General features: G+C 40.7%; 1 protein-coding gene across 2 annotated transcripts in view; it reads right to left on the reverse strand.

Moving 5' to 3' along the window:
• SLC17A8 (solute carrier family 17 member 8) overlaps window positions 1-18532 on the reverse strand; it is a 37927-nt gene extending 19395 nt beyond the window's left edge. For both annotated transcript variants that reach the window (XM_061124172.1, XM_061124171.1), the window contains exons 1-5: window positions 18432-18532; window positions 12368-12620; window positions 4257-4375; window positions 2341-2455; window positions 833-920 (exon numbers count right to left, since the gene is read on the reverse strand). In XM_061124172.1, the coding sequence (XP_060980155.1) occupies window positions 833-920; window positions 2341-2455; window positions 4257-4375; window positions 12368-12620; window positions 18432-18532 (676 nt within the window). The remainder of the gene's footprint in view (window positions 1-832; window positions 921-2340; window positions 2456-4256; window positions 4376-12367; window positions 12621-18431) is intronic.
• Between the last annotated feature and the right edge of the window lie 3070 nt (window positions 18533-21602).

The following is a 21602-nucleotide window of genomic DNA, read 5'->3' on the forward strand; positions in this document are numbered from 1 at the left end:
GTTGAGTAGGCCCTGGATGTTGGTGATGGATTCATGGGGTTGCAAAGAATCAGACATGACTGAGCGACTGAACTGAACTGAACTGATGATAGTGTGTACAAAGTAGTGTGTGGTGTGGAAAGCTCTGAATCAAGAATCCAATGTTCTAGCTCTTGCTCCGTTCTTTGGTAGCTATGTGATCTTGAGCAAGTCACTGGACTTCTGCTTTAGTTCAATGAAATGAGATTTTAAATTTTAGTTTTAATTTCTCCATTTGTAAAAAGAAGAGGACTGGGGCCTTGACTATTCTACATCTTCTACTTTCAACTTTGGGAAATATATGTTGGCTAATCCTATAACCACTTCCAATGACTTTTTTCTTACTTTTCTCTATTAAAGATGTTAGAAAAGCTAGGCACTGGCTTTCCCAGCTTTCTCTGCAGTTAGTAAAGCCTATGACACAGTTAGGACCAAGCAAATAAAAATGGAAGCCTGCTAGGGGAATTGGGAAGGCTTTTTCTTTCCTAACGAAAGGAATAGAGTTGGTTAGGATACCCATCCCTTCTTCTTTCTGCCTTTAAGGTGGACTTAATGCCTGGAATTGTGGTAGCCATTTTGCAAACATGAGGAATACACATGAAGGCAAAAAGTTATCACTCTAAGGATAGTGGAGTAGGAAGTCAGAACATGCACAGGTCCTGGATAGATTACAGGCCAGCAGAATCAACACTAGCAACCAACCATTCACCTTTGGACTTTTGTTATGTGAAAAAATTAATTCTATTTAGCAGGGTCTTCATCTAAAGCCGAAAGCATTCCTATATGAAACTTACTATTATTCCAATACACTCACCACAAAAGGAGGTTGTAGCCAGTCTGCTTCTCTCCAGAGGTGGTGCCCACTTACTCCACATCCCGTGACATGCTGGGTATGTCACACCCTGGCAAAACAGTTCAAAATGGATGATTTGATTTGACTCCAGTTTCTTTTTGTGTTTAAAACTTGGACTTTGCCTCTCTAACATCACAATATAAAAGCCCAACTTACAGAAACTAAATAACATGTGTCAGTTATTTTGACTCACAGCACAGACGCTAAAATTCAAATACTAGTTCAAATGTAAGCAAGGGAATGGGGAAGGGGGTCTTCATATTTCATATTATTATTTAATATCAGTGTGGAAATGGATTTCCACAATCAGCTGACCCATCCTCTCATTTAAAGATATGGAACCTGAGGCTACCAGCCATCAGGTGACTAGGTTCTAGTCTTCAGGGCTGCTAATATCATGTTCTTTCTCCTGTGTTAGTATTTTCCAAAGTGTGGTATATGTCCCTCCAGTGGGATAAGAATTGGATTTCAAGTACTAAAACAACCTACATTTTTTATTATCATTGTTGCATATATATTCTAATATGCTTTAGAAAAATATAACTAGCACATTAAACCCATGATATCAAAAATATTGTTGCTTATGAGGAGGTTCTATTTGGTTTTGTTTTTAAGTAAATTGACCAGGGAAAAACTCTAGGCAAGCAACAGTATGAATCACAGTGTGAATATGACAAAAGTGACAACGATTAGAGGCGAATGACTGAGTCTGGGAAGCATTTCTCTACATCAGGCGGGAGCAGATTATGGCCTGATGTGGCCCACACTCTGTTTTTCTCCAGCCCTCAAGCAAAGAATGGTTTTTAAATGTTTAAGTGACCAGGAAAAATTTTTTTTTAAAGAATTGCATTTCCTGGCATGTAAAAATCATATGAAATAAAAAATATCAGTGTCCAAAATGTTTCACTGTAAAGTAGCCATGCCCACAGGTTTACATATATTTCTGGCTGCTTTTGTTAACAATGGCAGAGTTGAGAAGTTGCAACAGACCACAGTATGGCCAGCAGAGTACAAAATATTTACCTTCTGGTTCTATATTACGCTACCCACTTCATCAAGTTAAATCTCTGTGTAAGACTACACCCCTGGAAATTTACAGACTTAGTAATAAATCCACTTAAGTTGTTTTAGTGGAAAGAGCCCTGGTTATGTGAACTGAAGGCTTTGGGCTTCAGTTTCAAAATTTATTAAGCGGAAGTGGTTGGATTAAATTACCTCTAAGATCACTCCTGGCTCATCTGAAATTCTGCACTCTGTGAAATGATCTTTCATTGTGTATAAATTTGGAATCACACATGGAATTTTAATTAAAGTATTCATAATTATAATCATAACCAGAAAGTTCAGACAGCCTGACAAGGTGGGAGATAGGAAAAGTGATAAAGGAGGTTTTCTTCAAAAATTAAAATTTCTAAAGGATCGTGTTGTCTTCAACAATATCAAAATTTGTTAAGAAAAGAGTCTCTTACCTCCACTAAACCTTGTAAAATCCTGACACCCATGACACAGCCGTAATGCGCTCTGGCTGCAGATGGAATGAGCATGTTCAAGGTCGATGTTAGGAAGATGGCAGCTCCAAAGACCCTGAGGGGCCAAAACACTGTGTTACTGGGCAGGCCCCACCATGGATGCGGCGCATTAGTTAAACATCAGGAACAAACCTGCCTGTTCATGGAAGATCACTGTATAAATTAATAGAGAAATAGATGTGTTAGGGTCTGGTGTGTGCCTTGCTAGGCTGTCGGGCTGCTTTGATTCCCAAGCTCCAGTCCTTGGGCCAATGATGGGAAGGTTTGGGGCAGTACAGGGGTGTCCTGCCTAGAAAAGATCCAGAAGCTGGAGACTGACCAGCACGAGGTAAACCTACTGGAGACCCACCATTGTTCTCGATTCTACCTGAATGATCCATTCTGACTACCACCTCATGACTTCTGCACATTTGGGTTGTATCTCCTGCTTCCCAGTTCTGCCCTCATGTTAGCAGATGGGGATACAAGCTCTCTGAGAAGGGTGCTGCGTCCTGGGACCAGAACGGGCACCTATCTCAGCCCCCCAGCTTTCTGCCAAGTACCGTGTGTCTCCTCTTTGCCTGGACAGGAGTGTCCCAGGGAAAGAGAGCGGGCATCATTTTATTTCTTTCTCACACATGCTAATGATGCTTCAGACTTTTTTTATTCTGGGAAATCTTATTATATGCTATTTCTTTTTAGGGCAGAAGTGTGAACAGTGATTTCAAAGACCATAGGAACCAGTATTTTATCACTTTTTAAGAAGAATACAACAGGCAAGTGACAATAAATAAAAGACACAAATTAGATAAGAACATAAGTAAAATATGAGTCATGCTCATAGAAATGACTTTACATATGGATATGACTTTAGACTTTTTTCCTTGATCCATAAAACAAAATAAATTTTATATTGCAGCCCAACACACACTTATACACACAAATGTAACCAAAACAATTTCCAAAATTTGATTCTAAAATGTGCAATGAGCTAATATATTTTCTATTCTATTTGATTATCTTTCCTTCTATTTCTCTCTCTTTTTAGAAAATAGATATTGGTAAATCACTATTGATTTATTACCATCTAATGAGTTCTGTTTTTAGAGTTTGATAAATACTGCTTTATAAAATGTACACTTCATAAAATCCATATATGTTAAGTCAATTACAATTAGAAATGACCTGGAAATAATTAGTACACTTCTAGTACACTCCTTTTCTAGTACATATACATATTACATATCTCCCAAGCGGCCATCACCTTTTGCTTAAATACCTTTAGTAACAGAGAACTACTACTCCTTGAGGCAGCTCATTTTTCTTGGACCTACTTTTACTTGCTCAAACACCTCCTCTAGAATCTCAAGGGTATGAAAGACATCTTACAGTCTAGAGACAAGCCCCCTCCTACTCACATGACAAAACCAGTATAGTACAGGACAATATCAACACAGTAAACAGCATCACAGAAAGTCATTGCTCAAAGGGAACTCAAACACAATCTAATCCATGTTTCATTTCATAGATGAGGAAATGGAGGTCCAGGGAAAAAGAGGAACTCAGTAGAGGTTACCAAGTGAGTTACTTAGGGTCCAGAAACTGTTTCTCCTGACTCAGGTGCAGTTGATTTTTTTTAAACTACATAATCAGATAAAGAATTGCCAGATAGATTAAATTAAACAAAAAAGTAAACAAAAAGAGATTCTTAAGAACAGGATCATATAAGGTCAATGTCTGTGAATCATGTCTTTAGGAATGACTTCTATCTTTCACTCTGCACCCCTAAATTGAGAGCCAATTGTGCAGAACTGATAAAAGCATACAAAGCCACATTATGATCTGTGTAGCATTCATGTTAAATTAATTTATCTTACCTGTTCGCAGCAAATTTATTTGAAATGAAACCACCTGGAATTTGTGTCACAATATAACCCCAGAAAAAAGATCCATGGATAAGGCCCACCGTCTCTGGGTCCCAGTTAAATTGTGCTGTCTGGAAAAGAGAAATCAGGTACACTTGGTTTGTAAGAAAACACTTGCCTGTCATCATTCACTGATGATCCTATATAATAACCCTACAAAGTCTTTCTTTCCCTCCTTTAAATTCAACAAATATCTTTTTCATTTTTTAATTTGTATTGGGGTATAGCAGATTAGCATGCTGTGATAGTTTCAGGCAAACAGTGAAGGGATATTCAGCAAATATTGATGGGGGGCCTCAATGGCAGCAGGGACACAGCGAAGTCCTTGTTGTCACTGAGCTCAACTCCTAGTGAGAGAAAGGAGCGACCGTGAACAAGTTAAAACAGAATGATGAAGGCTAAGAAGAAAATAAAACAACTTGTAAAGAAAACAAAAGGTAAATTCTAGGTTGACTGGGTTATTTAGGTACCAGTTTAGTCAGAGCACTAAGGGAATGACAGTCATGCCTCTCATTTCTTTATGAAGATAATAAAACCCACCTACCCATAGGATGTCTGGCGATAAATGCCATGAATATTTCTAGTAGGTTATTCCTCTGCTTAGAGATTTTTGCATTTACCACATTAGGATCATGCCTGGGGCACAGTGTAGACTCAGAAAATGTTAGCAGCTATTGTTGTCGTTGTGATGATGACAACAGCAACAAAACCCCTTACACAACTCTCAGACCACTGAAGCCTTTCCTCACTTTCTTTCCCAGCAAAGTAACTCAACCTTTCCAGATTCCTGACAAATCTCCCTCCTCTGAGGAAGCTCCTCAGCTGCCCTGAATTGAAGTGGTCACTTCTCCTTGGCCTTGGTCCACAGACCAAGTTCTTGCCGTCATGGCACCCCACCCTGTTCTCAAACTAGCCTGTCACGCGTCCATTTCCCACTGAGGTGGCAGGTGACTCTAAGGTGGCAGCCGTGTCCTTTTGACTTCATAACCTCTGCACCTAAGACAACTGTCTACAACATAGAAGATGCAAGTAAAGATTTGCCAAATGAATGAATGGCTTTGTAAAGCATTGGTATCAACATCCAAGATGTTCCTGTTACGGAGTAAGAGTTCTTCCTTATCAACATAGAACCTTTTATGAATTTTCACCACATTTTGTTTTCCGATCACAAACTGTCACGTACTTATTTGCTCCTTTATTCAATATGCACCTCGTGCTTCTTGTGCGCCAGGTCAGGTGATCATATAAATACAAACTCAAGCGTTGCCTTTGCCTTCTAAGAGATCACAGTGCAGGTAATATTGGCCCGTGTTCTGCACTGTCGTTCCCATTTTGCAGACTAGGAAGTTGAAGCTCAAAAGTAAAGTGAAACTAACCATCATTTATTCAAATCACTTCACCAAATTCTTATTTTATGCCACTATGTGCCACACGTTGTACTAGATACTGGGCATATAGCGGTAAACAACAGCAGTGATTGCTGTTTCCACAAAGACGTCAGTGGGGATGGCAGGAAGTGTACAGGTATCCGTGTTAGATGGCAATCAGTGAGGAAGAAAGAAATGTGAACCGAGAAGGGGACAGAAAATGTTGGGTAGGAGTGAAGTAGGGAGATATTTTACATACAGTGGTCAGGGAAGCTTTCACTGAAGAAATGACTTCTGAGTGAACTCCTAAAGGAAGAAAGGTAGCAAGTGATGCTTCTCCTTATCGGAAGAAATTGCTTTCTAGACAAAGGAATAGTGATGCAAAGGCCCTGAGATAAGGATACACTTGTGTGTTAGAGGAACAACCAGATGTCAGAGGAGTTGGAGAGTGATGGATGAGGAAGAGAATAACAGGCATTAAAATAGGAGAGATTCAAGCGATAAAGGGCCTTCTATCACCACAAGGACCTTGACTTTTACTCAAAGGGAGATGGAAGCACTGAGCCGAAGAAGGACATGATTTTAAGTCACTTTCCATGTATTTCCTCTTTACAATACCTGGAGTTAATTACGTCATTTTCTATAGAAGAGGAAATTGAGATTACTTTACTTGCCCCAAGTCATAGAACCAGTTGTAAAGAAAGCCAAGACCAAGACCTCTTTCCAAAAAACTATATTCTTTCCCTTGCTGTGGAGACTTCACTTTCTCACTAAGAAGTAGAGACTAGACTTCCCTGCCATGAGTCACAGAATGCCCCCAAGAAACCAAGGATCCAAGACAGAGGGAGCCACTTCATTCAACAACTAACTGTTAATCACATGGTCCCTTGCTTATGTCTTTCCCTCTGACAGATGGTGCTTCTTTCCATGTGGCCAAGGTTACCTACAGAAAAGTACTTGTGCCTGCCAAGAACTGACTTTCACTATCATTGAGTCGATGAGAATAATAATGGTCCTATGTATGAATTCTTAAAATAAGCCAGGTGCTATGTCAGAGACAGTATAAGGCTAAAAAAATGGTCCCCAAAGATACATGCACAAAACCCCCAGAATCTATAGATGCTGTCTCATTTGAGAAAAGGGTTTTGCTGATATGATAAAGTCAAGGATCTCAAGGTGAGTTCTTCTGGATTATCTAACTGGGCCCTAAATCTGATGATGTGTCCTTGTAAGAGAAACGCAGGGGGAGACTTGAGACATAAAAGGAAAGAAGGCCATGTGAAGATGGAGGCAGAGACTAGAGTGATACTGCTACAAGCCAGGGAATGCTTGGAGCCGCCAAAGCTGCCAAAGGCAAAGACGGATTCTCCCCTGGAGCCTTTGGAGGGAGTGTGGCTCCCTCCAAAGTCAAGCTGGTTTTTAGCCTCCCTGACTATGAGAGACTATGTTCCCATTGTTTTTAAGCCACATGTTCATGGTCATTTGTTATAGCAGCCATAGGAAAGTAATAGAGGTGTTTAATATATTGGCACCAGATTATCTCATTTGATCTGCAAATCAGGCCTTTTATTCTCATTTCACAAATCAGCAAGGAGACTTAGTAAAGAGTTTCTAGAAATGCCAGTTCCTACCTCCCTGCTCACATTTCCTTCTAAGAGGATTCTCCTCCTCTCCTCAGTGCCAAGGGCCTCTCCCCTGTGACTGCGGATGGACACCTGAATAGAGGGAGCCAACGTGTAGGCTGGACTCAGCCTGCCTGTCTGTCTCTCCCTCTTCTTTCTCTTTCTCTCTCTCTAATCTGAAGCCAGAGATTCTAGTGAGACAATACTGCATACTTGAAGCAAGCTCCACTGGAGTCAGGGCCAGGTAAGCCAGTTCCCCAGCAAGGCAACGGCTTGAGGGACTTTGGCTTTGGAGAGCAGTGAGATTTGTTTGAAAAAAACAAAAGCAGTCCATGCAGAGACCTGGAAGAATGGAGCCGGCTCAGAGAGAAGCAGATGCAAGACCCTGAAAGGCCAGGAAGTCGGAGAGTGAGCTGAGGAATTCCTAGGTCCCGTGAGGTCCGGCTCCCTCTGCCCCTCCTGACTCCCCCTCCTCCCCACGGTGCCCACCCCCTGGATCTCAGCCCCACCTCAGGCTGGCGCCCTCGTCTGGGGCACAGACTGCACAAGCATGCATAGCAGACAGCTTCTCAGCCTTCACTTTCCTGAGATCCCCTAGAGCCCTACAGTCATTTCCTTTTTAACTTGAGCTGGTCTCCCATTTCTGTTCTTTGCAACTGGCAGTCCCTGACCAGGACAGAAGGGCAACTTGCTCAAAGTCCCAGAGCTAATAAACAAGAGTCAAGTTTGAAACCAGGTCCGGAAGATTCCAAAGCCCGATTCTTCTTAACCTACAGGAGTTTGGATTTTCCCTGAGGGTAGTGAGAACTAACCTCCAAGTTTCTCAGACTTCAGTCATTTATTGTTTACCACATGCCAGACACTGTTCTAAGTGATTCACGTGTCTTAAAACTCATAATTATTAAACTAAAAAATGATTATGATTCACATATCAACTGAAGCTACCGTTTATATGACTAGCAGAATATATGCCAGTTATTTGCAAGGCCTACCTATTTATACCTGGAGTAGGAAATGGAACCCACTCCAATATTCTTGCCTGGAAATTTCCATGGACAGAGGAGCCTGACGGGCTATACAGTGCATGGGGCTGCAAATAGTCAGACATGACTGAGCAACTGAGCACACACACCTATTCATACCACTAACTTTTCTCCCTCTAGTAAAAATGAAGATTTAAAAATATCTCAGTGCAAAATATCTAGTTTTTCTCCCATAAAGCCAACCAAACAAAATTACCAGCCATTGAGAGGCTTTCTTAATACAATTAGTGAAATCTTTGTCATTGGTTTGGACATGCTCAGATGATATGTAAGCTTTGTTCTGTTTGAATAAGAGAAATGGCCTGCTATAAATTGGAACTTCTGAAATGCTACTGAACTCTTACTTATGAGGCCAGAGAAAATGATATAAAGCATATTTTAGATCTTAATCAGTTTCTCTAAGACTCCAGAGGGCAAAACCATAGAAACTAGAGCGCACACACAGCATTGTTCCTTAAGTTTATCAAAATGCCTTTTCCATTTGCCTCAAAGCAAATTTTGTTGACCTAGGCCTATCCTTTCATGCAACAAACAAATGCAAACCAGCATCTCATTTTGATCCAGGTCTTAGCAGACAAGTTTAATTAGCTGCCTTTCCTCACAAAAGGCTGCCAGAATGCATGTGATACACATCTGAAACCTCATTAATGTCCATCATTCTTTATTTTAAAAATGTATGACATCCCTCTTACACCTCTACTGCCCTCCCTGCCCCTCTCCCCAACATAAACAACCAGGATATCCTTTTAAAAACAGATTCAACTGTGGCAGAAAAAAGAGAGTGGTTAGAAGAATCTCCATGGTACCCTTTTCTTCTGGTAGAATAATCTCTTAGTTAAAAAAGAAAAAGGGTGGGGGAATCTGCAGGCCAACTAAAGACTTCTTTTTAATGAACTGAAATTAAATTTTCACTAACCAGTATTTGGCAGAAACTGTTCCAGGTAATGCTGATAGACATAGCATGAAGGAAAGCATTCTGCAGTTAAGCCCAGGAAATAATGCACACCACAGGCCCCTCTTGGAGACTCTCACAGGACGCAGCACAGTAAAGGTTCCTAGTTCATATGACACCTTCAAAGCACAGCCTACAGAACAGTGGTGTCCAGACACCAGTTTGGGAAACTCTGATCTAAATGTTTTCCCAAACATGGGTAGGGACTGGAGAACTATTAGAAGTCTCTCTGCAAGAAAGGAACCCTCCTGCACTGTTGGTGGGGATGTAAATTGGTATAGCCATTATGGAGAACAATATGGAGGTTTCTTAACAAACTAAACATAGAGCCACCTTATGACCCTGCAATCCTACTGCTGGGCATATATGTGGAGAAAAACATGATCTGAAAGGATACATACACCCCAATGTTCACGGCAGCAGTTTACAATAGGCAACACGTGTGTGTGTGTGTGTGTGTGTGTGCACGTGGGTGTGTGTGCGTGCGCGTGTGTGTGTGTGTGTGTGTGTGCGCGCGCTTAGTCACTCAGTCGTGTCCGACTCTTTGCAACCACACGGACTGTAGCCCATCAGGCTCCTTTGTCCATGGGGATTCTCCAGGCAGGAATACTGGAGTGGGTTACCATGCCCGCCTGCAGGGGACCTTCCCAACCCAGGGATTTAACCCAGGTCTCCCGCACTGCAGGCAGATTCTTTACCATCTGAGCCACCACGGAAGCCCCAGCCAAGACAGAATAAATGACCCAATCAAAGAGTGGGCCAAAGAACTAAACAGACATTTCTCCAAAGAAGACATACAGATGGCTAACAAACACATGAAAAGATGCTCAACATCACTCATTATTAGAGAAATGCAAATCAAAACCACAATGAGGTACCATTTCACGCCAGTCAGAATCCAAAAGTCTACAAGCAATAAATGCTGGAGAGGGTGTGGAGAAAAGGGAACCCTCTTATACTGTTGGTGGGAATGCAAACTAGTACAGCCACTATGGAGAACAGTGTGGAGATGCCTTAAACCACTGGAAATAGAACTGCCATATGACCCAGCAATCCCACTCCTGGGCATATACACTGAGGAAACTAGATCTGAAAGAGACACGTGTACCCCAGTGTTCATCGCAGCACTGTTTATAACAGCCAGGACATGGGAGCAACCTAGATGTCCATCGGCAGATGAATGGATAAGAAAGTTGTGGTACATATACACAATGGAGTATTACTCAGTCATTAAAAAGAATACATTTGAATCAGTTCTAATGAGGTGGATGAAACTGGTGCCTATTATACAGAGTGATGTAAGCCAGAAAGAAAAACACCAATACAGTATACTAACGCATATGTATGGAATTTAGAAAGATGGTAACGATAACCCTGTATGGAAGACAGCAATAGAGACACAGATGTATAGAACAGTCTTTTGGACTCTGTGGGAGGAGGCGAGGACGGGATGATATGGGAGAATAGCACTGAAACATGTAAATAATCATATGTGAAACAGATCGCCAGTCCAGGTTCAGTGCATGAGACAGGGTGTGCGGGGCTGGTGCACTGGGATGACCCAGAGGGATGGGATGGGGAGGGAGGTGGGAGGGGGGTTCAGGATGGGAACACATGTACACCCATGGAGGATTCAAGTCAATGTATGACAAAACCACTACAATATTGTAAAGTAAAATAAATAAATAATTAAAGACATGGAAGCAAACGTCAATGTCCATCAACAGAGAAATGGATGAAGAAGATGTGTACATATACATGATGGAATATTACTCAGCCATTAAAAAGAATGAAATAATGCTACATGCAGCAGCAGGGATGGACCAAGAGAGTGTCATACTGAGTGAAATAAATCAGACCAGACAGAGAAGGAGAAATATATGACATCCCTTATACATGGAATCTGAAAAAAAAAGATACAAATGAACTTACTTACAAAACAGAAAGAGACTCACAGACTTAGAAAACGAACTGATGGTTTGCCAGGGCTCGGGGAGAAGGGGTAGTAGGCACTTTGGGAAGGCCATGTACACAGTGCTAGAAGTCTCTCTGCAAACAGATGGATTTCCACATGCGTCACTCCAGTGTGTGCATTCAACACAATGAAACAGATATATTGGGTATCCACCGGGCATACGTTTTTGTTTTATTCTCCCATAATCTCAATACTTCTTAAGGCTTATCATTTAAGAAACAAACCAGATTTTATCTTTTCAGTGATTCATGAAAGTAGTACTGTTTAAGTGACATCACTATAGACTTGCTTATGACCACGAGAGCCTTTGAATGGGGCCTTGTGCTTCTATTCACTGCAGTCCTGATCGCCTGGGAGATGACTGGCTGGACAGTGATCATCCTGGAGTACAAATGTGATGGTGCCATCTCTCTGCTTAAAGCCCACGCCTGACTCCCCTTAGACTTGCTGGGCTCTCCGCGACCTAACCCCACTTTACCTGTTACCTCTTTCTTCTGATGCTTACCTCATTCTATCCTTTTACCAGCATTCTCAACTGGAGTCTGTGGATGGAATCCTGTGGATCTATGAACTTGGATGGGCAAAAATCAGCATCTTTATTGCTACTAACTAACAAAGCAGCATTTCCTATAATTATGAATGTAGGCAACAAACCCCAGTCATATTATTAGGACCTGTGATTCTATTACTAGAGGAAATTGTAAATATGCTCATATCCCACGGTGGCTGTTGCCATTATCTCAAATGACTGTTCACCATTCAAACAGCAAAATTACAGGAATTATTAGACCCATTGCTAGATTTTGTCATCTGAAGTGTTCATAAAGAAAGCCATATGTTTCTATATCACAGAAATTGGTTTCCTTTGTGATCCTGTGTGTTTTTTAAAGTTTTTTCATTTACTATTTATTCAGGCTGCACCATGTGGCATGGGGGGTCTCAGATCCCAGACCAGGGATCAAACTCTCATCTCCTGTAGTGGAAGTGCAGAACCTTAACCACTGGACCACCAGGGAAGTCCCCTATGTGTTTTACTTTAAGAATTTAAAACATTAATACAGTTGTTGCCAAAAGACACTGACATAGACATAGACAGACACTGACCTGAATTTCCGGTTTTCCATCAACATACACAGTGCTGTTATTGACCATTTCCACAATGGCAACTCCAAGATTGCACCGAATCCCAAAGGAGATGCAGAACCCCAGCCCGCTCATAATAGCAATGATGTAGCGCTTGGGGACCCCACAACAGTGGCAGTCACAGAGTGGGGGCCTCTGCCTGGACGTCTGCACCGGCCTCCCTTCTTCATTCAGCTCAATGTTACCTTCTTCCTCATGGGTCCCATCAATTTTCCTACAGCGGACAAATGGGCAGGGAAGAAAGACCAGGATTACAAAGTGTGGTAGGCAAGGAGAAAAAGTGTACCAAGAAAGAAAAAGGAAAACCCAGAGTAGGATGCATCCTGCATGTTTTAGCATCATCATCATCATTATTACTAAAATAAATTATAGTGGTTAAGATTTACTGATATTCTGGATATTGTGTTGTTGCACCCTTATAGACATTAATTTATTTTAATCTCATAACAGCTACACAAGGTAGATAGTGTTATCTTGTCCATTTATAGACAAAAAAACTAAGTCCTCTGAGATAGGATGCAAGTTCAAGTCCAGAGTTTGTATCCTCAACAATATGCCTTACTGAATATCTGAATATCCTGCTGAAAGAGTATCTATAAACTTCATCCACATGGCATGACCCAGCTGACTATTATGTTTGACTTTAATTTTAATGTCACTTGAAGCCTGATAAAAGATATACAGTAAAAAATCAATTTATTTTCAGATTCTTTTTTCTTCTTTTTCTAAGTCTTATGAAAATACTAGGTAAGGACGTACATTTTCCATCACAACACAAACCAGTTGGTTGTGTATCTGTTCTTTCTTAAGTGGTTCTAAGGTGATTCTCTGGCACTTTTTAAACAGAGGGCATGATTTCTCATTGAGTCCCATAAATTCAGATTATGGTAGTCCGTCCATTACAGTGAATTTACTCTCTTCTTAAAAAAAAAAAGTAATTGGGCAAACTGAACACTATCTGTCAATAATAAAAGGAGCTGTTTGCATCATCACACGTATCATAACCCTTCTGAAGATACCCGATTAAGGTCTGAGTCTTTGTGAAAATAATCAAAGCTTATATGTTTTCAAGAGTATCATATTCACTAATAGCTAATACAATGTCCAACAGACTACGTAGAAGCACGAATAATTTGCCCACCAATTCATAGCAGAGATCATCTTAGTAGCTTCTTAGATGCAAGCATATGAGGTTAAAGCACATGTAGAGAGAGCATGGGGTTGCAAAGAGTCGGACACGACTGAGCGACCGAGCTGAGAGAGCGCAAACACTGGATTTAATTCAGTTCATCAAACGTTCTGACTGCCTACAGCATGCCAGGCCCTGTACTGAGTGTGACGGAAGGAGAAAGAAGTGACACGGCTTCTGATCTCCTTCAGCTCCGAGAGCAAGAAAGACACGTACACAGTTGTGATTGCTGGATGATGTAGGTTTTCTTGAAATCAAGGTGAAGTGCAGTGATAAAACAGGAGAGGAACTTTCAATTTTAATTTATGAGGTCAGAATGATAGCTTAATAAATATGCAAGAATATGGAAGAGAACATATGCAAGAACACGCAAGAGAACATGCAAGAATAATCAGAAGAGAACATCATCAACCTCCCAATGTACTTTTGTAACCTACCTGCATGTATACTGATGTATTCTACATTTTCTTCTATGATTGTCTTCCAAGCTTCTAGATAAGGCCAACCTCTTTCCCTGGGTACTAGATCTCATTGCCTCTCATGTACTCAAGAAAATCCCTATCCACATATTTCATCAATTATTTACTCCTCTCTATTAGAACATTCTTACTGTCTACAAATATGCCCTTATTTGTCATACATCAACATTTAAAATAAAAACATGTTCTCTTTCAGCTACCTACCTATTTCTCACCTCCCTTTTATAGAAAAACTCAGAAGTCACTGTCTCACTTCCCTTTGTCCCACTCTCTCTTGGACACACTCCAAACAGGTATATCCCCCAACCTGTCCGCCAAAACTGCTCTTCTTGGGCTGTCAATGCCCTTCACGTGGTTCAGTTCAGTTCAGTCCTCAGTCGTGTCTGACTCTTTGTAACCCCATGGACCGCAGCACGCCAGGCTTCCCCGTCCATCACCAGCTCCTGAAGCTTGCTCAAACCCATGTCCATTGAGTCGCTGATGCCACCCAACCATCTCATGCTCTGTCGTCCCCTTCTCCTCCTGCCTTCAATCTTTCCCAGCATCAGGGTCTTTTCCAGTGAGTCAACCATGAGTCCACACGATTCAGCCCAAAGGCTCTTTCCAGTCCTCATCTAGTTGACCTGTCAGCAGCACTTGACACTACTGATTATTCTTTCTTCCTTGACGACTTTGATTCCTTCATGGATACCACGCTCACTTCGTGGTCCTCCTAATCCCCTGAACACTCCTTCTGTTTTGTCTCTGAAGCTGATTTGTTACTTCCTCAACCTGTAAACCTGGGATGCCCAGGGCTCAGTTTATAGACCTCTTCTGTTTTCTGCCTGTACTTTCTAGGTGACCTCACTCATCTCTGGGCTTTAGACACCATGCATATGCTAACAGATTTCAATTTTCATATCTAGATTTATTTGACATCTTTGTGGACACATGCTCAGCATCTCAAATCTAACATATCCAAACTGAATTCCTCTTAAAAAAAAAAAAAAAGTTAATTCTTGAAGCTTTTCGCATTTCAAGTAAAGACAATTTTGTTCCTTTGGTTGCTCAGAAAAAAAAATTGGGTGACATCCTGGATGCATCTCTTCTCCAATCTATGCATCAGTGTCCCTTAGTTTGAATTTTCACTCTTCCATTTACTTAGCTGTGTGGCCTAGTTAACCTCTCTGAGCTCTCTCCCCAGGTGGCACTAGTGGTAGAAGAACCCGCCTGCCAATGCAGGAGATGTAAGAGACACGGGTTCGATCCATGGGTCGGGAAGATCCCCTGGAGGAGGGCATGGCAACCTATTCCAGTATTCTTGCTTGGAGAATCCCATGGACAGGGGAGCCTGGTGTGCTGCAGTCTGTGGGGTCACAGAGAGTTGGACACGACCTAGGAACTAAACAACAACAGCATAGATCATTAAGAGCAGAACCTGACACATGTGCCCACTATTTTTATCACATGAATCCTCATAACCACTTAATGAGTCCACTCTGCTAGGATTGAGCATAAATGCCATTTACTGCCATTTATATTGATATCTAAGAGCTATTCAGATCACAAAACTCTATATAAATGTGCAGCCTCAGTGGTATCCATGAGTTTCTGGCATGAATGAATATGATACTTATCTTATAGACCTGTGGTTAAGATTAAATGAATTTCTACCACCAGACAGTTGATTTGAGTGGTAGCACAGCGTAATGATTAAGAAAGATGGGCACAAAATATCTGGTCTGAAACCCAGCTCTGCCACTTACAAGCTTGGGCAAATTACTTAACCTCTCTGTGCCTCAGTTTTCTCATCTGTAAAACTGTGATTATAATTGGCCCTCCCTCATAGGGTTGTTAATAGAATTAATGGTACCTGGAACATAGTGTTTATTACTATCATTTACTACACATAAGCAATTAGAGAACATTCATCATTTAAGCTGAAAAAAGTCTGTATATAAGTTTCTGGACATTAATTTCCAAATGCTATGCCTTCTATCTGTTCCAATAGTGGACGATAAGTGAACGCATCATCTTTCTTCCTACGTTTCAAAAATATTAATGTACCTTTAGCTGATGAATTGCTCAGCTGCTTCTTGTCAATGACTGCTCTCCAGGGAGACTAACAGTGTCTGGCTGTAATCAGCCCCATGTGCGAACTTCAGACACTTCTCTATGCATTTACCTCTCCCTTGACCATAAGGAATACTCCATAGTTCAAAAGCATACAGAAAATTCCATTTAGATGATGATCTCAGTAGTAAACATTATTAGACATCTATGATTTATACTGACTGCTAAGTTAGAAAGTCAGGATTCTTAACTCCTCAATGTTTCTGCCCCTTACAAAACAGAAAACATTTCTTTATGACTTTTTTCTTACACTGGATCCTGTCAAATGGTTTTATGTAAAAATCAATGAGGGGAAGAAACATCCATTACATACCAGGTTCTGGGCAAAGCATTATATATATATATATATATATATATATATATATATATATATATATATATATATAATTATCTTATAGATTTGAAGTTAACACCAAGTGTTAAAACAGCAAAGCTGTTTTTGCTGGAGGAACCCTAATTCTGGAGCTCTGCTCAAAGACCACTAGAGTTGAGGATCAGTTCAGATTGCCCGTCAGCTAATGCCTACCTCTGCCAATAATTTCTCTCTAGGGATCACTGAAAGACGAGGTATGAATTTGGCTTTATTCTAAAATCAATCATTCTATAATTATGACAACAATGATAACATCTAGCATTATTTAGTGTGCTCTCTATCTAGAACTATGATAGCAGGTTTTTTTTTTTTTTGATTGTTCAGTGAGCCAATTCTGAGAAAACTCTTCAGAGTAATAGACACATAGCTTAATTTGGGGTTGAAGTCGCACAACTTGGAAATTACTGATTTTGTTATATCCCTTAGCAAACCAATCTGGTAAACAAAAGGATATTCAAGTGGATCATTCCATCAAACATAGTAAAATAAGCACTTAGGATTGAGAAAAGTGATTAAATTTTAAAAAGCAGCTAAAGTTAAAAAAAAATACTCCTAAGTATTTATATAAAGCTAAATAGTTGTCATCACTTGAATATGCCAATTAAGCCACAGTGCTTCCTTTTGCATTTTTAATCAAATGAAAACATTACCTGGGAGTGCTTGACAGAAGAATAAAACACTCTTAAAAGAAAATGTTATTATAATCATTTCCTGTGTTTAGCTGGTTTATCCTGCTGTCACTGAGGTAGGTTTTCATTTATACATGATAATTCAGTGTAATTCTGACTGAAACTTTTTGTTTTTAATTACCAAAGTAATAAGGTGCCCAACCCAGTTCTCTTGCTAAGCTCACAAAAGAGATACAGTGGAAAAATTAACACTGGCAGGAGCCTGTGTCTTATAAAACACAAGAAGTGGAATGAATCTGTGGGCTAGTTTTTAAATTTATGAGAAAACATAGATAGAAAGGTTAAAAGTAGATACCAAGGGAAATTTTCATTCATCATAATTAGAAATAATGCTAAAAATTTTATCAAAGTTATTTTCACATTTATTTATATCAAAGAAATTAAAAGAATCATTTTACCTTGCACAGAAGGACTGCTTATTAATTCATTTATAAAACCTAGGAGGACATTTACTATGTCTATTTTAAAAATCACAAATTAAATATCACATCAATTCATTCATTTATGGCAAATTCTCCTTCCAATAATAATATATTTTACTTTAAAAAAGATCTATTTTTTTGTTTGGACAAAAACATTCAATCCAATGACACCACTTAACACTTTTCCATTTAATCATGTAAGATTTTCTGCTTTAAATACTAATTTTTAAAGTTACTTTCTTCATACTATTGTGCAATAATCCTTCTCTTTGAAAACTACACAATCAAGAACCCCTTCATACAGTTTATATTACAAGCTATGCAATTTGAAAATACCTAACTTTCATTTACAGTGAAAAATTCTTAAAAATTATTTCAACTCAAAGCATAACCATGTAAAGCAGTTCCTGGTTTTGTTGTTACTATTGAATTAACATGAAGTGTTATATCCCCAAATATTTTCTAATTCAATGCCAAACACACAACTTGCAATATTACTGTGTCCAATAAGTGCTAATCTTGCTGCATAAACGGAGAGCTTGTCGTGGTGTTTTCCTAATTCAACCTTATCCTTTTGATGCATCTTCTTTTCCTCCAGGTATAGTCTGTTGGAGCTGGAAGGGGCTCCAGAAGCCCTTTATTCTGACCCTCCCACTCCTTTTTAAAATGTAGCTTTAAAAACAGGAGGCAAATTCTTTCAAACACCAGCAGCAATGTGAAGCTACTTTGAAATAAACCTAAAGTTTGCATTCAAACTTTACCTTTGTAAAATCCCCAACGAATCTCCCACAGCGTTCTTCACGCCCTCCTTTCCAGGTTTCCAAATTTTTTCTTTGAAGGTATCGAATGCTTTAAAAGGCATTGTGAGACGAGGGTAGTACCTCCAAGCCGTCAACAGTCAGTCTCGGGAACTCTCATCCTTCATTTCCAGCATGGGGACCACTCTGCTTTCCTCGATGAACACCTGGAAGTCAGTTCTCAGGGAGGTGACTATTTAAAATCAAAAAGGCGATGAAACCCAGCCCAGATCTTTCCAGATGAGACACAACACCCACCCCCCAAAGCAGGAGAGGCCAGATGATCTGTGACTGCGAATTCAGCCCCTCTCAGCTCCCAGCTCAGCAGCAGCCTGCGGTGCTGTCTCAGGCAGCCACTCTCAGACTGAGCGCAGCCCGGCTTCCTCCCTGGGCTGCAGCTGGAGAAGCTAAAGGGGGCTCCAGCCCACGAAGTGTCCTGCGACGAGCGAAAGCCTCTGCAGCCGATCTCCAGCCCCTCCTGCTGCTTCTGACCACATTCCCCTCCTGCCTCACTCAGCTCGGCTGTGGCTTTCACTGAGGGATCCTTTCCAAGGTGATGCCATAGTAACCGGCACAATACCTGTCCCTTGGCCGCTGGGCTTATTAATGGGCCCTCAGCCAGAGCTAGCACCCAGGGCGAAGTGTGTCAAACACCCACAAGTCCTCTTCTTTTCTGAGGTCCGGCCACCAAGACAGGCCCTTGGCCACTGCATTAGGGCCTCTAATGCCTCTCTTGGGAGAGTTGAAGCAGTTTTTGCACCAGACACCAGTACGGATGTGGTCCTTGGAGGAACATTTGCACTCGAGGAGGCTAAATGCAAAACCCAAGCCCTATGCCTCTAGGAGGGCAGGTGTCTCATCCAGAGCAGGCTCACTCAGGGAGCAGCGTGTTAAATGCCATTGGGACCATCGAGCTGAAGGTAACGGAGCCAGTCCTAGGACCTGCTTAGTGCTCTTCCCTGGTCTTCACTGCCTTCAGAATAAACCTAAATTCTTGATCATGGCACAGAAGACACTCTGTGTGACTCCAGCCCTGCTTCTTATCACTCCGCTCTTCCTATCAGCTCTTCACTGGGTTCTGCAATCTCCCTGTCACTTCTGGGGTTTACTCAAGGTGTGCCTTCTGCCTGGGTAACTCTCCTCACCCTTCACCTGGGAAATGCCAAGGTATTCTCAAGTCTCACAGAGGCATCACTTCCTCTAGAAGTCCTCATACACAAGGTTGGGTGTCCCTCCTCTGTGCCCCCGTATCCACTGTCCTCCAAGCCAGTGCGATCTGGCATGCAGCAGTGAAAAATCCTTGTTGGACTGGAGTAGAAACAGCACATGCTGCTCCCATATTGATGGTGGCAGGATGAGCCGTCCAGGAATGCTGCTCCCAGGAAGAAACAGCCTGCATCTGTGAGGCTCCAGGGGTCCAGTCTCCCAACTTGCAGGGGACTGACCAGCCCTGTGCTTTAGACTCTCAGACTCCCCCGGAGTCATTTCCATAAGATCGGTCCCTGCCTTCTGCAGCTGCAGCCCAAATCCTTCTCCAGAATTTGAACTAAGTTGATCTAAATGAGCTGGATCCTTGGCAGGTTAAATACTACCATTAATAATAATAATAATTATTATAATGGCTAATGTTTATTGCCCTGTCTTTACGGTCCAAACTTTGTGCTAAGCATTGTTTCCGTATTATCACAATCTTTCCAACACTACTTTGTGGATAAGCTAATGATTATTTTCCCCAACCTCACTGACAGGAAACTGAGGCAAAGAGAGGTTTAGACTTGCTCGGTTTCAGATCCAAACAGCCTGACTTCATGCGATCCTGTTCTCATGCTCTCTCTCTCTCCTCCCTCTTTCTTTCTCCTCCTCCATCCTTCCATCCCCCCCAACCCATACTACCTCCTCCGAATTTACTGAAATATATTTTGTATACCATATACCTTACTCATTTCAAGTGGACAATCAATGGTTTCTAGTAAATTTACCACGTTGTGCAAGCATCACCATAAAGCACAAAGCAGATAGAACATTTCTATCATCCCAATGGGAACCCTCATATCCACTATTAATCCTTGTCTCCCACCCCTCCCACTGCACCAGGCATCCATCAATCTTTCTGTCTCTATAAATTTTCCTTTAACAGAAAACATACACAATGTAGGCTTTACTTTTCTCACATACCATGTATAAGCTAAGTATTTTATATTCTGAGCTGGCTTCAAATTTTAACTTTTTTCAAATGTTCTTAATGTTCTCTAAGACATCCCTGAATGATTCCTTTTTTTTCACTCACTGTATTATTTGGGCAGGAGGGAAAGTAGCAGGTGATTATTTGCCCTCTAAACAGAAATGATCTTATGTTTTAGTGACTATTCTAATGTTTTCCTATGCTTATACAACCATCACTCTGTCTTTGTATCTAATAAAGTACTTACAACTGTTTAACAACTGTAAAAAATATTTTTTTTTCCTTTAACAGACATTTTCTATAAATGGAATCAACACACTATATACCATACAGTGTATTGTCTCTTGTGTCTGACATCTTCCATTTAACATGATGATTTTCAGATCTGTCCACGTTACAACTTGTATCAATAGTTTGTTCTTCCTTCACTGCTTTCAGAAGTGAAATAGTTTATTGTATGGACAGATCACATTGTATCTATCCATTGACCAGTTCATGGACATTTAGTTGCTTCTAATTTTTGGCTATTATGAATAAAATTGTTAAGGACATCTGTGTGAAAACCTTTCTTTGGACAAATCTTTTCATTTCTCTTGGGAAATACCTAAGAAGTGGAATTGGTGGATTTCATGGTAAGCATGTTTTTAAGAAACTGCCAAATTACTTTCTAAAATGACAGCACTAGTTTACATTCCTGGTAGCATGTATGAGGGGTCCCATTTCTGATATCATCACCAATATTGACTGTCTTTTTTAGACTTTCAAGTGGGTATGAAGTGGCATATCATTGTGGTTTTAATTTGCATTTCCCTGATGACTAATGACATTGATCGTCTTTTCATGTGCTCATTAGTCCTGTGTATACATTTTTGGGTAAATTTTCTATTTAAATATTTTGTCCATTTTTAAAATGAATTTTTTACTTATTAGTAAGGTGTATGAGTATATATTCT

The sequence above is a fragment of the Dama dama genome, chromosome 22 (assembly GCF_033118175.1).
Source record: "Dama dama isolate Ldn47 chromosome 22, ASM3311817v1, whole genome shotgun sequence".
Classification (NCBI taxonomy): Eukaryota; Metazoa; Chordata; class Mammalia; order Artiodactyla; family Cervidae; genus Dama; species Dama dama.